We start from the raw sequence: 15,681 nt of genomic DNA, 5'->3' as shown, positions 1-15,681 counted from the left end.
CTTCCTGCATGTTATCTAATCACACCTGTGTAGGAGCTGGAGAACATCCCCCAGCAAAGGTGTGGCTGCAGTGAAAAACACACCTCGTGGACATCCAAGTCGCTGCCCCAGCTGCTGAGCTGGGAAATTCATTCCCATGTTTTGCTGCTCCAATAACTGAACAAGTTAGGAGTACTCCTGCCGGCCGGTTCCTGGGACACGCAGGACTTGTTGGAAGCAGATGCTGTCAGCCCCTGCCCCGCACCCCCAGCCCCCACAGCTTTGCCTAACCTTCCTGAGACTGCCGGAGGAGGTGTGGGGCAGTCCCCCCTACCGTCCTCCTCACTCCTTCCCTGGGGCTAAGGCTGCCCTGCAGCTCTCCGAAACTTCACCTCGCTCCCCGTTTTCTCTCACACAACCATGTCTCCTACTAGAATCTGTGCACATTTAGTTCCGCCCTGTCCTCTGCTTCTCAGAGGACCCGAGCAAACACAAACAGCAATTTCTGTTTTCACCAACAAATTCTGTTGGGAAATTTTACCAAATTCCAACAACAAAATTACAGCAGGTCCATGTTTCTCATCAGAGGAACCTGCCCAATTCACTGTTCTGTTTTGTTTTTTTTAAGCTAGATTTTGCCATAGAAGAATACTCATCCTTCCGTTCCTTATGGTAGAGGGATAAGCAACTGATTCATCTAAAATAGTATCAAACTCTTACATGTATAAGAAAAATGTGTCTGGCTATGCCATAACCTTGCTTAACTATTAAGGGGTTTATTTTAAATGTATAGTTTAATCCCCAGCTGGGCCCTGTTTTCAGGAAGAGAGATCGATGAAAGAATGCTCAGTGGATACTGCAGAGTCTTAATCTCCTTCCTCTCCTCTCCCTTCTTTCTTTTTGGCAGCACCCTCATCGCAAGGTCCATGGCATCTATTCCAGGTGCTCGCTCACAGAAGGGAATTAATGTTTGTTGAATGAATGAAGGAGAAGCTGTATTGGAGTATACGGTTCCTTTCAGAGCCTAAATATTCAACAGGAGGTTACTGAGGGTCTAGTAGAACATTTGATAAGCATATGTCCATAAGAGTTTGAGATGTTCGGCAGGAGATGGGTATATAGTTCCTATAATGTTCCTATAAGGTCAGTAATAGATGTTGTTGAAAATTCTCATCTCAAATGTCTCTGCAGAGTCCTATAAAAATCCCTCCTGCATTTCAAAGTTCAGAAAATACTGACCCCATCCTTCAGCACAGAGGGCTCCCATGGTGACAAAGTATATACGAAATAAAAGAAGGCAAAGGCCGTTTGTCTTTGCTTATGTCAAATGGAAAAACAGGGCTTCTATTCTCTTAATTATTCAGCTGCTACAGCTCGACCCCAAAAGTCTATCATTCAGTCCTTTCTCTTATATAAGATGCTTTTTGTTTCCACGTTGGGACTGACGTATAACTTTCTTCTAAAAGTAATCTTTGTTGTTGTTGTTGTACCTGGAAATAGATTGGGCTTTCCTCCAATAGACCACGAAGGTCAAGAGATATGGTCTAGAGACTTCTCTGTGGTTGCTTAATAGAGACGTCATGCAGACACTTGCAAAGGAAGGTAAGAGCCCTCTCAGGATTGATTAGCAGCTCAAAATGTGGTACAAGAGAGGTTATTAAATCCTGCCCCTCATGACTTCATTATAGGTTGCTCATGACTTCATTATAGGTTGCTCATATTGTCAGCCAACAAACTAAGTCATAGACACAATTAAATCCCTTCACTAGTTTCACTGCCCTTATTATTTATTCCTGCTAGCAACTATATTCCCTGACATTTTCTTTTTAAAATGTATGAGTGAAAACTACAACCTCATAAACCAGGTATTTTTTTGGATTTTCACTTCCTTTGGGAAATGACAGTTTGGCTTATTTTTCTACTTCTCAGTGGTCCCAAGAAGCTCAGAGCGCCTCTTCCTAGAGGCCCATTTCAACATACCTGCGATCTGTGGGGTACAGTTCCACAGTGACCACATCCAGAGAGTTCCAGGCCGAGATGGTCAATCCGTTATACAGACACAGCATGCCTACCATCATGGACTCACTGCTGCCCAACCAGAGGAAGAAACAGCTGATCCCGGAAAGCACCATCGAGCCACCTGCCAACAAAGCAGACAAAAGGGTGCCATGTTTCCCATCATCTTAGGAGAGAATGATCCTTGGGTCTCTGACATCTCTCAGTAAAACTGAATCCCAAGGGGAAGCTGTGGCCTGGACTCCAAAAGTTCAGGTACAGGTAGCCTCACCTGTATAGAGGTGTGCCTCTCCAACTGCCTTCTGAACGCAGCAACATGAAATGCACTTCGTCAATTACTCAGTTACTTAAGTGGAAAAACATACGTTAGTCACACATAATTAGTTCTTCAGTCTGTCAACTCATGGAAGCTGCTCAAATGAAATGTAATTAGACATAATTTTCACTGAAATTTAGCCCTAATGAAAGGTCTTAAGGGATTTCTCCTCATCTCTGTGGGATGCAAATCCCTAATGGGGCAGGGAGTACAGTGGGAACCAGGCTCCCCGGAGACGGCAAGGGCAGCTCTTTTATTTTACGTGAAACCAAGCACATACCTAGCATCGTTAAGCGCCCAATTCTGTCCATCAGGAGAGCAGACACGATGTTGCCTGGCAACACTGCCAATGTCCCCAGGAAGTTGACAAAATAAATCCAGTAGGCACTATAGTCATCATCGAAGGTAACCTGGCATCCCGTCTTGTTGTGCAAAAATGAGCAGTTTTGAAATTCACTATCAATGAATTTATACGGCTCAAAATCTGTGGACACAAAGACAATTCATCAAGCTCTTTACACTTGTGCACCGGTCTAAGAAAGCCAGTTAAGAATTCAGGAAAGAAACATCGCATTGTAAACTTGAGGGCTTCAGGGCCTGGTCAAAGCACAGGGGCTAGTCTAGAACCTCACATTACAAAGTAGCTGAATGAAGGATACCTTTGTTGAATAAAAAAACACATTAAAGGGTCCAGTTATTTTCTGATTTCTTATGGTTGGCCGTCATAATTATATTACTTGCTTACTCCTTTATAGTGTCACTTTGTTCTAATTATCATGTTACATAAGTACTATCATTATAGTACTAATAGCTTGCATACTACAATTACAAAAACAATTTGTTTCAAAATGTGTATGAATCAGCCTTATCATTGCTATTTTATGGGACTCTGAGGCAAAGAGAACGAAAAGGATTTTCGTTGGGCCCATGAGGCTGGATATAGAAGTTGAGGTCAAAGGGGAGGACGCACAAAGGAGTAAGAGTCGCCCTTATCGGAAGGTCGCTAGCATTTGCAGCTGATTTTTTTTTTTCCTTGAACTTGGACCTATCCAAGGAGGGGTTGCAGAGGAATGGTGGGTTCTGCTAAAAGGCAGTGGGAATAAAACTGTTATTTTCCTTGCTGATCAAGACCTGTCTAAAAAGCTGGTTTTCTGAGGTTGAATGGGTTAGAAGATAGTGACAGCACTGTTTTAAAAAACCTGAAGACACCTGGTTCCACTTTCCTTTGGAGCTGGGCAGAGCTGCTTCCTGTCTGAGCACCAAGAAGGCAGGGTTGGCAACAAGGTAGCGCTATACTCCTACCAGTGATGGGCTCTTATTTTGGACTCAAAGGAGGGTAGAGGTAAGAAAACATGGGCTCTGCAATCAGATAAAACTGGTCTCAAAAGTTCGCTGTCACCAGGTCTAAGAATGTGGCCAAATTACTTAATTTTTCCAAGTCTCCACTATTATCTCACCAAATGAGATAATGAATGATGTCTAATGAGAGTAGGAACCAGCATATAGTAGGTGCTCAATCAGTTTCCCCCCTACTCCTCTTTTCCCCTGGGGAGTTTTCCAAACTCCATTACCAGGATTGGACTCAAAAACTATTTGATTAGGCAAAGCCAACATAATATGTTGTCCATCTCTATTCACTATAGCTCAGGCATGATCACTTAAGTAGACATCAAATTTTGAAGCCAGATTTATAAACAAACAAACCACAGGGTAATTTTTTTCTTCAAACAGAGGGGCCCTCCAAGGAGGGGCACCTGGGTGGCTCAGTGGGTTAAGCATCTGCCTTTGGCTCAAGTCATGATCCCAGAGTCCTGAGATTGAGCCCCTTGTTAGGTTCCCTGATCAGCGGGGTGTCTGTTTCTCCCATTGCCCCTCCACCCACCTGTGCTCTGTTTCTCAAATAAATAAATAAAATCTTTAAAAAAAATTACTCAAAGGATTTTTTTTTTTTTTAGACAGAGAGAGAAATTGTACACACACGTGAGCAGGGTAGGTGGGGGTGGGGCAGAGGGAGAGAGAGACAATTTTAAACAGGCTCCATGCTCAGTGCGGAGTCTGACACTGGACTCAATCTCATGACCATGGGATCATGATCTGAGCCAATATCAAGAGCCGGATGCTCAAACCGACTGAGCCACCCAGGTGCCCCAAGGTTTTTTTGTTTTTGTTTTTAACTCGGAACTTCAGCAAGTCCCAGTTGCATTAAATCCGACAGAGACCAATAATAAAAGATTAACTATGATCCAATCTGATTAAGGAAATCCATTCCTTTACACTTCAATATCTACTTTCCCCATAAGCCTCTGCCCACACTATCACAACGGTATCAGGTTTCTGCCAAGAACTGGGCCATGTGAAGAGGCCCCAGGTAGAGCTAAGTAGCACACGTACCTGTGTTGTCGAAAAGAGTGTCAATAAATGTGCAGTTCTTGAAGTAGGTGTTCACTGAAGTCACATCCTCAAAGACGCAGGCCTTAAACAGTGAATCTTTGAAAGTTACAGATTTGAACTTCATCCCTACAAATCTGCCCAAAACACACAGAGAAAAATTCTTATCAATGCCTGTGTCCATCAGGGTTGAGAGATCTGTCCACCACAGCCTCTCCAGAAAGACATTAGCCTCCAGATCTTCTAGGCTCTTAGATTCCCCCCTTTTCCTCATGCAGCCTGTCCTTTGGCTATCTCCTGGCTCACCGAAATTATTTTCCAGCAGAAGAGCTGGCGTTCAAGAGAACTTCATTCAGCTTTGGCAATGTTGGTAAAAGACTGTGGAGGATGCTACTGGAGGTAGAGAGTTTGGAGATTAACTGTGGCTACCGATTCCTTATTTTTCAATCCTACCCTCTTGCTCTTGATCATATGCCTTTATTTGAAAATTCTCTATTTGAGGTTAATGGCTCTAACTTAAGAATGTGCTCCCATGCTCACTCTTTATGAAAGTCTGTTTCCTAAGCTAAAAATTCAGGGCTTCATTCTTATACAGGGATTTCTGGTGATTCTGAAGAGAGAACATGAGAATTCTGCTTCATTTATGTGAGGAATGATGGACCTGGGGCTCATAGAAAGAAACTCATAGGTCACTCTACTTTCCATGAATATTTTTCTTCTCAAAGCCAACAGGTCTTCCTTGAACCAAGCAGCGTGATGAGAGAGCTCTGCTTATTTGTGGAAAAGCATAGAATAATGAAACCTGCTCAGATACCTTTTTGGGTGCTGCAAGGGGGGGATTCTAGATGGTGAGATGATAACAGTCATGATGATCCTAACATCTTAAAAGAGTCTGCAACTCAGATCTGTCTGTGTTGGTAAGAACTCCCAGAAAACATGGATCGATAGTCATCATTGCGTCTCAGTAAGCTACTGAGAGACCATGAACATATACTTAGCCAGTCACTGACAGGAGAATGCTTGTTCAAATGGAGAATAGGTTACTACACCAAATACCACTCAGGGCAGAAAGGGTCTGAGCGTCCCAGGCAAGCAAGCTGACTGACTTAAAAGCTATAAGACCCTTTAGTACTTTCAAAATTGTTCTCACCTTAATGCCTGATTGTTCTTGTCAGCTTGAAGTGCGCTGTGGCCTAACACACCACCATCTTAAAAAGTAATCTTATTTCAACCTCTACTCCAGGGGTCGGGAGTAAAACCATCTAAACCGTAAATTTATCCATTAAAGAAGGGTAAATAATGGCTTTTTTTTTTTTTTTTTGAGAGAGAGAAAATGAGTGAGCAGGGTAGGGGCAGAAGGAGAGGGAGAGAGAATCCTAAACTAGCTCCACACTGAGTGCAGAGCATGACATGGGACTTGCTCTCACGACCCTGAGATCAGGACCTGAGCTGAAATCAACAGTCAGACACTTAACCAACTTAGCCACCCAGCTGCCCTAATAGTGGCACGTTTTAAGAATATTATCAATTTTCTGAAATAAAACTGAATTTAGAAAGGGAAAACCATTTAACGTTTTTTATGAATGGATAATATACAGCCCGAGTACACAGGGTACAGAATTGAAAACACCGAAAAAGGATAAAATAAGTCTTTTCCCAGCCATCTCCGAGCCTCCCAGTTCTTTCGCCCAGAGATGGCCAGTGTGGCCACTTTCCCATGCACTCTTGAGGAGCACTCGTTCATGGAGTGCCAGCAAAGGAGACGCCCTACTCTACACCTTTGGTTTGTTTCCTGAGAGCCTACCCCGGAGGCTATTCCATCCAGAGCAGTAGCACGGCCTCGAAAAGGGGTGCCAGTTTATGATATTGAGTAGAAAAGCTCTTTGTAAAAAATGAGTTCGCTAGTGGCATTTCACATTTCCCTGAAAGACAAACAAAAAAACGAATAAAAATTCTAACACCTTCTAAAATAAATATATATGTTTCACAGGGATTTTAATACTATTAAAATGGCTAATCCTTATATTGCTAATGTAAAAAATTTCCTAGGTGGTGACTGAAGAGTCAGCTTAGAACTTTAACAAGCGTCATTCAAAATATGTCAGAGACACAAACATATCAGACGTTTCTAATGGAGTAACAATACTTTTAAAAATAAATGAAGTAAATGTTTACCCTACCATTACAGAGCACGTGACTCTAAGGTTTCCGTGGTAAAACAAGCGCAGACTCGGGTTGGTATTTTAAGTGGGAGAGTGAAAGTGATCCTACATGGCTTGCATAAGGATTAGGCCCCTCGCGCAACTGCCAATTGAAACAATTATCTCCTACTTCATAATTCTCCCTTTCATTATACAAACCGTACGCCTCCTATAGAATTCTTTTTCATCCTTCCAAGTGGTTTTGCCCTGAAGAACTTTGTCCAGTTTTTTATAATTTTTACTTTTACCAGTTATGCCTTTGGTATAATTTCCTAAAATGATGTAAACCTTCAGGAGCTCACATCAGCCATTATTTGTTCAGAAAACAACTTACGCATAGAAACAAACGGCTTTGTTTGTCCCTTTCCCTCCCTGAAACAATGCACTGGAACCACCTTCCTGAGCCAGCTCTCTCTCCTTATCAAGAAGCATTCCCGGGTGCCTTGGTGGCTCAGTTGGTTAAGTGTCTGCCTTCGGCTAAGGTCATGATCCCAGGATTCTAGGATTGAGGCCCATGTGGGGCTCCCCTATGGGGAGCCTGCTTTCCCTCTTCCTCTGCCTGCCACTCACCCTGCTTGTGCTCACGCTCTCTCAGTCTGTCAAATAAATAAATAAAGTCTTTAAAAAAAAAAGATGCATTCTAGATTCCACCTTCAAAAACGTCCTTTGCTAACTTATTCCGTATTTTCAAAGCCCTGAACTTTGGGGAATCATTCCTGTTCTCTAAGGGAAATCTCCCTGATACAATGTAACGCTACTTCCTGATTCAGCCTAGTGGAGAAGGAAGGGCTTCTGCAAAGTGGTCCCCTTTCTCAGGGGCAGGAGACAGGCATCGAGTTACACTTTGGGTCCCTTCTCTGAAGTAATAACACCATTACCCATCTTATTTCCTCGTACTCCTCACTCTTCTCTTCCGTGACTTATTTCTGTGGCTTTCCAGCGTCTAAATTTTCTTTTCATACCAGTTAATTCTGCTACTTCACAAACGTGCAGCGCCGGTTTCAGAAGCAGTTTTAAGTCAAGGGCTGATACACATACACCCTTTCTTTTAAAAGCCCATTTGGAAGTGTTTAAATTCAGTTTGAAAATTACTAATGTACAAACTAAAAAACAACAGCAACAGCAACAAAAACAAGCAAACAGCAGTGTAAGATTCTGTGCAGTGAAGGCTAGGAAGAAAGACGTTTTTCAGAAGAGATAGCAGTTTAAGTTATTTCGAAGTTTCTGGACCTGCCATTGTCGTATTCCGCTCCCACGTGCAACTGATTTGCCATTGTAAAGTTAACACCTAAATTTGAAAATTTTTCTCTCTCGATCTTTCCAATGGGCAACACGTTCGACTGCAGATGTTTAATGACATCAGGGAACCACACAGATAATCCATAGTACCTGCAAAGACAAAGACACGGGAGTGTGTATGGGTATCAGTGCACCTGTTCAGTGACTGCCTCCCTGACATTTTCAGAGAGGCAGGGGTTCCTGGAGAAGCACTTGTGATTCTGATCAGCTCCCTGCAACATGAGGAATCATTGAGCCGTCATCTGTACTGCCCCCTTCCTGCCAGAGAGACGGCCTGGGAAGCCCCAGGGATAGCAGTCCTGCACTCTGCCTTTGGGCAGGGACATGCATCATACCAACACAGGGCTTCCTGACCCTGATGTTTTTTCTCATCACCCCAGGCTTCACTGGGGAACCCCATCCCCTAGTCTGGTGGTACAAACTCCTGGGGTCCAAAAATACTGAGTACTATTAAAGAATGACCTCTTTACTAATGGGGACTATTTCTCGCTTTCCACAGTACTGTGATACTGTTAGCCTGAGGGCAGAGATCCATTTCTCAAGTGGTTCAAGGCTGGGGAAAGGGTCATTTGGGTTATTATCTGAAAGTCCAGGTTATTTCCACTTTCTGCCTTACCCTCTTATGTACGATTCTAGCAGGTGACAGCTCAGTCACTCTGCTGTGCTCTTTAGTATAGTAGCCACTAACCACATGTGGCTACTGAGCAGTTGAAATGTGGCTAGTGCCGTTGCTGGGTAGTAGGGTAGCTCTATTTTTAACTTTTTGCGGAAGCTCCATACTGTTTGCCAGAGTGGCTGCACCAGTTTGCATTGTCACCAACAGTGCAGGAAGGCTCCCCTTTCTGTTCATACTCTCCAACATCTGTTCTTTCTTATGCTGATTTTAGCCATTCTGACAGGTGTAAGGTGATATCTCATTGTAGTTTTGATTTGTATTTCCCTCATGATCAGTGACGGTGCATTTTCATGTGTCTGTTCGCCATTCGTAGGTCTTCCTTTGGAAAAATGCCTCTGATCCAGCAATTCGGGTATTTATCCAGAGAATACAAAAATACAAATTTAAAGGGATACATGCACCCTGATGTTTATAGCAGCATTATCTATAATAGCCAAATTATGGAAAGAGCCCAATGTCCATTGACTGATGGATGGATAAAGAAGATGGGGTCTGTGTGTGTGTATACATATATGTACATATAAATGGAATATTACTTGGCTATAAAAATGAATGACATCTTGCCATTTGCAACAATGTGGATAGAGCTAGAGAGTATTATCCTAAGTGAAATAAGTCAGTCAGAGAAAGATAAATACCATATGATTTAATTATATGTGGAATTTAAGAAACAAACAAGCAAAGGGAAAAAAAAGAAAGAGAGGAAAACCAAGAAAGAGACTCTTAATTACAGAGAACTGATGATTACCAGAGGGGAGGTGGGCACGGGAGGGGGAAGAATGGATGAAATAGGTGATGGGGATTAAGGAGTGTGTTTGCTGTGATGAGCACCGGGTATTGTATGGAAGTGTTGAATCACTATGCTGTACATCTGAAACTAATACTATACTGTGTGTTAACCAAATGGAGTTCGAATAAAAACTTTAAAAAAATGTGGCTAGTCCAAATGAGATCTGCTCTAAGTATAAAATACCAAATTTGGAGACTTATGAAAAAAAAAGAATGTAAAATTAAGTCATTAATCACTTTTATATTGATTATATGTTGAAATTACACTACTTTGGACATAATGAGCTAAATAAAGTATATTATTAAAATGAATTTCATCTGTTTCTTTTTATTTTCTTTCGTGTGGCCACTAGGAGATTTAAAATGACATATGTGGCTTGCATTTTATTTCTTAGAGGTTGCTGCTCTAAGTTGGTGGTTCCCCAAGTAGGATCTCTGGACAAGCTCAGCATTGCCTGAAAACTTGCTACAAATGTACTCTCCGGTGCCATCCTGAACGGCTGCCTCAGAAACTGTGGAGGTGTGGTCCTCCAGGTGATTCTTCTGATGCACACTCACCTCAGCCTGAAGTGTCCCGTCTCTAATATCAGAGCCATGACAGTACCACCTTCCTGACCCTGGTTAAACGGGATGCACAGTGCCTCGCACATAGTGAGTGCTCAAAAGATTATTCAGTGTTGATCATCACCACTGCCAGCAGGATTTCTAGAACATCTCTGCCTTACGATTCCATAGATGTCCAACCCCTTCTTTCCATAGACCATGACTGAATCACTGTGGGTGTGTGAGTGGTGGCCGTTAAATCAGAAATGACTCAGGAATAGAACATCTACCACACTGCTCTCTACTCATATACTCGGGACAAAAATCTTCGGAAGTGGCAACAACGAGGGAAGCACGCTAGCCTGGAACACACATCATCAATGACATGGAGGAGTTTCAGCTAATTTTTCATTTATTCAGTGAACATTCACTGAATATCCACCAAATGCGAGGCACTGTGGAAACCACAAAGCTTAAAATGTGGTCATCAATAAATAACAAAATAAAAGCAAATCAGATATTACCATGTAAATCTCCACATCAAGAGTAGAACTTTTGACTACTTATCTTTGTACCTAGTTGAGTGTTTAGTACAGAATAGACACTTTTTAGCCTTCTCTGCCTTCATTGATCAATGTGTCTTCTAGAACTTGAGTGGGAATTACTTTACATATTCTGAATCAACCCTCTTAACTTGGAAATAAGGAAATAAAACTTGATAGTGTCTCCAAGTCACAGAGCAGAGTGAGGCCTTAGGTCCTCTGATCCACACTTGCCTTGTCTCTCCTTTTACTACCCCTCACGGCAGTACGAAAGATCGACCATCTTTGACCACTCACCCGTTTTAACTTAGGGATGTTTACAGACAGAATCTGCAGTGTAGATGTCAGGCTCTACTAGGGCGTTAAGGGCCAACTGACCTGAAAGTGTAGGGTATTATCTAACTGCCTCTTTTAAACAGTAAATTATGCAAAATAGAGTTGGACACAAATATTCTAAAGCCACTAGCAAATAAAATTCTGATATTTTCTTCCCACCTCCTCTTTTCTTAGAACACATATATGGTGGTTTCATCCATTCAGTAACTGCTTATTGAACACTTACCATGTGCCAGGGGCACATAGCAGTGAACAAAATAGTTTAAAATCCCTGTTCTCACAGAGCTTCCCCAGAGGGGGAGACAGAGCTTTATTCTCTACAGAACAAAGAAATGTTTTGTATATTAGAAGATGGAAGGTGCTCTAGGGGAATAATAGGGCTGAGGAGGGGGTAGGGAGTGCTGAGGGGCTGCAGTTAAGGAAGTGCTTACGGAAGGTGACCCTGAGAAGCTGACACCTGAGCCAAGTCTTAAAGACGTGAGGAAATGAGCTGGGCGATGTCTGGGGAGCAGTGCCAAGGCAGTTCCCTGAGAGGGGAACGTTCTGGCATGTTCAAAGAAAAGCAAGGAGGCCAGTGTGGCTGGTGCCGAGCAAACAAGGAGAGAAGGGTGGAGAAGCCATGGGGAGCAAATCACGCACAGTCTCGTCAGACTTTCCAAGGACTATTGGTTTCGCCACCCAGCATTAAGACAAAATAAGGTAAGTCATGTATAAAAACTGTCATGGTTGGCAAATCTAAACTGAAATAAATAAAAAAATCTTTCCTAACATATTAACAGCATCAAACAGCGTAGGAAAGGAGAGCTGCGTGACTGGAAGTTACCGTGTGGAAATGTAAAGATTTCACTCACCAAGAACTGAAATATTACTTACCCAAAGGACAGGGTGAACCAAACAATTGTAAGCTTTATTGTATTTTCCCTGACTGGGTAGTTGAAACATCTCATGAAAGTCAACCAAATCTGTGAAATATTAAAGAGTTAGTTTCCTTGTGTGGTTGTGCAGTGACCCACTCCCCAATCCCCTTCACCAATTATAAAAACACTGACTTTTCTTTCAGCCAGATTCATTGGAACTTCAAATGTCAAGGCTGAAGGCTCTAGGAAACCAAATACTGTAAGTTTCACTTTTTTAGCTTCCTGGAAGCCAATGGACAAAGTAACTTAAAACTTCAGTGTGTCCCAGCCCTGCCAAGACTTCTTGCCTAGCAACTTCCCTTCCCAAAGACAGAATGTCTTGGCTAGCCCACTTATCTCAGGGGGGTCCTTTCACCTGGTCCCAGTGCAGGAAAATGAGGTGTCCCGGACAGCAGGGGGCACAGCCCCACTCATGGAATGGTCGCAATCAACCCTGCTTCTGACCAATTGTAAAGACGACATGTTGGCTGGCGCTCAGGGCGGGTCTATTACTTACTCCATAGAGTTCCGTGCGGATCCGGACAAAACACCTTTTGTACCACGTCCCTGTGTCACTCTCAATTTCAATCAGCTCATCTATTTGTTTGGGGGTTTTGATTCTGTGGACCTGTAGAAAGCAACACAATGCCAAGTGCTGAGTTCTCTTCTCTGAAAGCCTATCATTTGTTTTGAAATCCTCCATGAATTACATGGAGGCATTATTTTGTGATACTCTAGATTTTTTTTAAATCACAGAGGTGTTCTTATTACTCAACAAATTACTTTTGGGAGGTTTCTTCTTCTCTACTCATCAATGTTTGTTTGTTTGTTTGTTCATTCATTCATGGTCACCCACTGGGTACCAAGTCCAGCACTAGACGATGGAAATGCAAACAAAATATCACATACTCTCAGCATTACCATACAAAGAAAAAAAGCTCTAATGGAGATCTATACTGGATGGGGGAGATGTATTTTACAGAACACCCAAGTTAACTTGGGAATGAGAAAAGCCTTCACGGACTGAATCTGAGCTAGGACTTACGGAGAAGTATGTCATTTGTCATGTATGTAAACCACTTGGAGGCCATTCCAAGTGTGAGAGCTACCATGTGCAAACATGTTGAGTTGTGAGAGAAAACAAGGTACTGGCCAACTACAAAGACTTCTGGATTCCTGAAGAATAGTCCAAGGCCAGGGGGGCAGTGAGCCATGAGAGCTGAAAGAAATCAGTGGCAGTAAGGTCAAAAGTAAGGAAAAACGAGGAGTGATATTTAGGATGAAAATAATAGGACAGAGTGATTCCTTCAATATTATGGGGATAAAGGGTTGAAAGAAATAGGGTAGTTCTAAGGTTTTCCAGTTTGGTGGTGCTGGTGGTATCTTCTGATAGAATTTAGTAAAAAGAAGAAGCTTGAAGACTTTTAAGGTGCTAAGTTCAGACTTAGAAATTCAGATTGGGAAGAACATAGAAAGATGTCCATAAAGGCCTTCGACATGTATGTCTGGAGCTCAGAAGAATTGTCCATTAGGAGATAGCTGGAATCAGCTAAGGAAAATGTATAAGGTTAAAAGAGAAATTAGCTAAAAATAGAGTCCTGGAAAACAATATTTAAGGTAGGGGCATAAGAAGAAGGGCTTAAAAAGGAGGGTTTGGAGAAATGCCTGCAGATTCACTGTGTTGTAGGCATAATAAGGAAAAAGACAAATTTGTCATGGTGGAATTGTGTAATGACTTTGAAAGTCACATAATAAATGACTCTGAGATTACCCATTCTTTGAGACTATTCCTTCCTGTTCTCACCTAATTGAGTAACAACATGGATGACCATGTGTGAATTTGGTAACTCAAACATTCTGGAAGAAAGCAGGTAAGTAGCACAGTGAGGCCCTGGAGAGACTCACCTTCACAGAAGATGCCTTTGATAAAGGATTTTTCCTCACCTGGCTAAGAAGGGTTAGGTGACATTGAGTATCTAGATGATGCCTCAAGATTCCTCCAGCCTTATGATCCTTTAATTTTAAAAAAATGCATCCTCTGTTGTGCATCTGCTTAAAAGATGGGCCTATTCAAAGACTTCCAGGTCCTCAATGAAGGACATTCATTACTGACTTTCATTTTTCCATTACATTGCATAAAAATTTTTGCTAATGAAGAATGTGTGATGATTTAGGTAAAGGCCAAACTGAAGTCTATATTTACCTTATGAAAAATGTGTTTCCTAAATAAAAATGAAATAAATAAATGTCAGTGGACTATTTAATGAGGGACTGCTTCATATGCTTTCACACCTATAGTTGATGTTATTTATAAAACCCTGAAGATCTTATTTATGTCTCCCTTATGTCTTACTGTATGTCTGCCTAAAGCTACTTCAGACAAAACATTATTAGTCTAATTGTATGACTGCCTATGTAAAAAGATTTAAACCATGGTTCCTTCCAAAAAATTCCATCCATCCAATTTTCACTAATTTAGACTGGCCTTCCCCACTGAGAATAGACTTGGTAACGGGGACGTAAGAACATTCCATGCAGAGCGAACGGCACACACAGAGCCAGTGAGTGCAACATGTCTACGTGAAGTGGGAATACGAGGAACCGAAAGATAAGCGTAGCTGGTGTGGAGAGAAAAATTTACGAATCCGGCCTTTTCAGAAAAGGTTTCCCCGCCCTTGGCATAGAAGAATCACTGAGAAGCAGGTACTCACCGAGAAGACTTTCTCAGGCTGACCCCGCGCTCTCATGTTTGTGTCATGAATTAATTTCAGGATCATCCACGCTTCATCATGTTTTCCAACCTAAGAAATGCGAACCGACCGTGAAGGGCTAAAAGTAAAACACTTATACTCCCTGATTTTCCAATAACCATCTTGTGTTGTCAGAGCAAATTGGGTGTAATTGCACAAATGGGATATCCCACTGGATCTCCTTAAGTACATGAGCAGTTCAATGCATGTGCCTAGAACTCAAAATAGCATCTCTGGCTACTAAAATTTCACGTACAAAAAAGTAGGACAAAGTCTTTTCACGGAGTGAAAAGTTACTTGCTTGAGGAAGAGCGTTAGTGCTTTCTGGCCATGAGGCAGATTTTTCACACACTTGTCTTTTAGAGCCTGTCTCCATGAACCAACCCCTTCAGGGTTCCATGGTAGCAGGGAAAACGTACTTCCCAAAGAGGCAAACACACTTTGCTAGAATTAACAAGGAACTTTTTTCAATGTGTGTGGCTCCCTCGAATATTCATAGTAATACATGTTACCTCCAACAAGAACCGTGGACTTTCAGGCATGAATGTGAGGGCCACCACTGAGGAGACACAGGGCAGCGCACAGACTATCACGAACACACGCCAACTATGAAACTGGTAAGCTGACCCCATGCTGAAGCTCCACCCTAGAAAAGAAAGAATGGAAGAGTGAAGGAGAGCGCCTCTCAGATGGCCTGCTGGGAAAGCGAGGACCACCCCCTCCCCATCACTGTAGGTGTCTACACTGCAAATGTATTAAGTCTTAATATCCACAGAAGAATGAGCCGATCTGGGCATTAGCCACAGTAACCAGCTCAACTTTACAACCACCAATAGCAGTGGTAAGAGAAAAAAACCAAAGGGGTCAGGACTTAAGTATGGGGGTACATGAGTGTTTCTGTACAATCGAATTCTAGGGGCCACGATAAATTAATTTGGAATACTTTTTGC

The 15,681-nt window shown here is 42.3% G+C and overlaps 1 protein-coding gene across 3 annotated transcripts in view; it reads right to left on the bottom strand.

Annotated features, from left to right (window-relative positions):
- The window catches only part of SV2C (synaptic vesicle glycoprotein 2C), a 213,014-nt gene that overhangs the window by 17,761 nt on the left and 179,572 nt on the right, over positions 1 to 15,681 (bottom strand). For all 3 annotated transcript variants that reach the window (XM_002917214.3, XM_019797474.2, XM_034656383.1), the window contains 8 exons: positions 15,244 to 15,377; positions 14,693 to 14,782; positions 12,499 to 12,609; positions 11,959 to 12,047; positions 8,131 to 8,289; positions 4,703 to 4,836; positions 2,592 to 2,795; positions 1,960 to 2,119 (listed from right to left, as the gene is read on the bottom strand). In XM_002917214.3, the coding sequence (XP_002917260.1) occupies positions 1,960 to 2,119; positions 2,592 to 2,795; positions 4,703 to 4,836; positions 8,131 to 8,289; positions 11,959 to 12,047; positions 12,499 to 12,609; positions 14,693 to 14,782; positions 15,244 to 15,377 (1,081 nt within the window). The remainder of the gene's footprint in view (positions 1 to 1,959; positions 2,120 to 2,591; positions 2,796 to 4,702; positions 4,837 to 8,130; positions 8,290 to 11,958; positions 12,048 to 12,498; positions 12,610 to 14,692; positions 14,783 to 15,243; positions 15,378 to 15,681) is intronic.

This window comes from Ailuropoda melanoleuca, chromosome 3 (assembly GCF_002007445.2).
Source record: "Ailuropoda melanoleuca isolate Jingjing chromosome 3, ASM200744v2, whole genome shotgun sequence".
Lineage (NCBI taxonomy): Eukaryota > Metazoa > Chordata > Mammalia > Carnivora > Ursidae > Ailuropoda > Ailuropoda melanoleuca.
The sequence above is the reverse complement of the archived record's forward strand: the minus strand, read 5'-3'. Positions and strand labels throughout refer to the sequence as shown.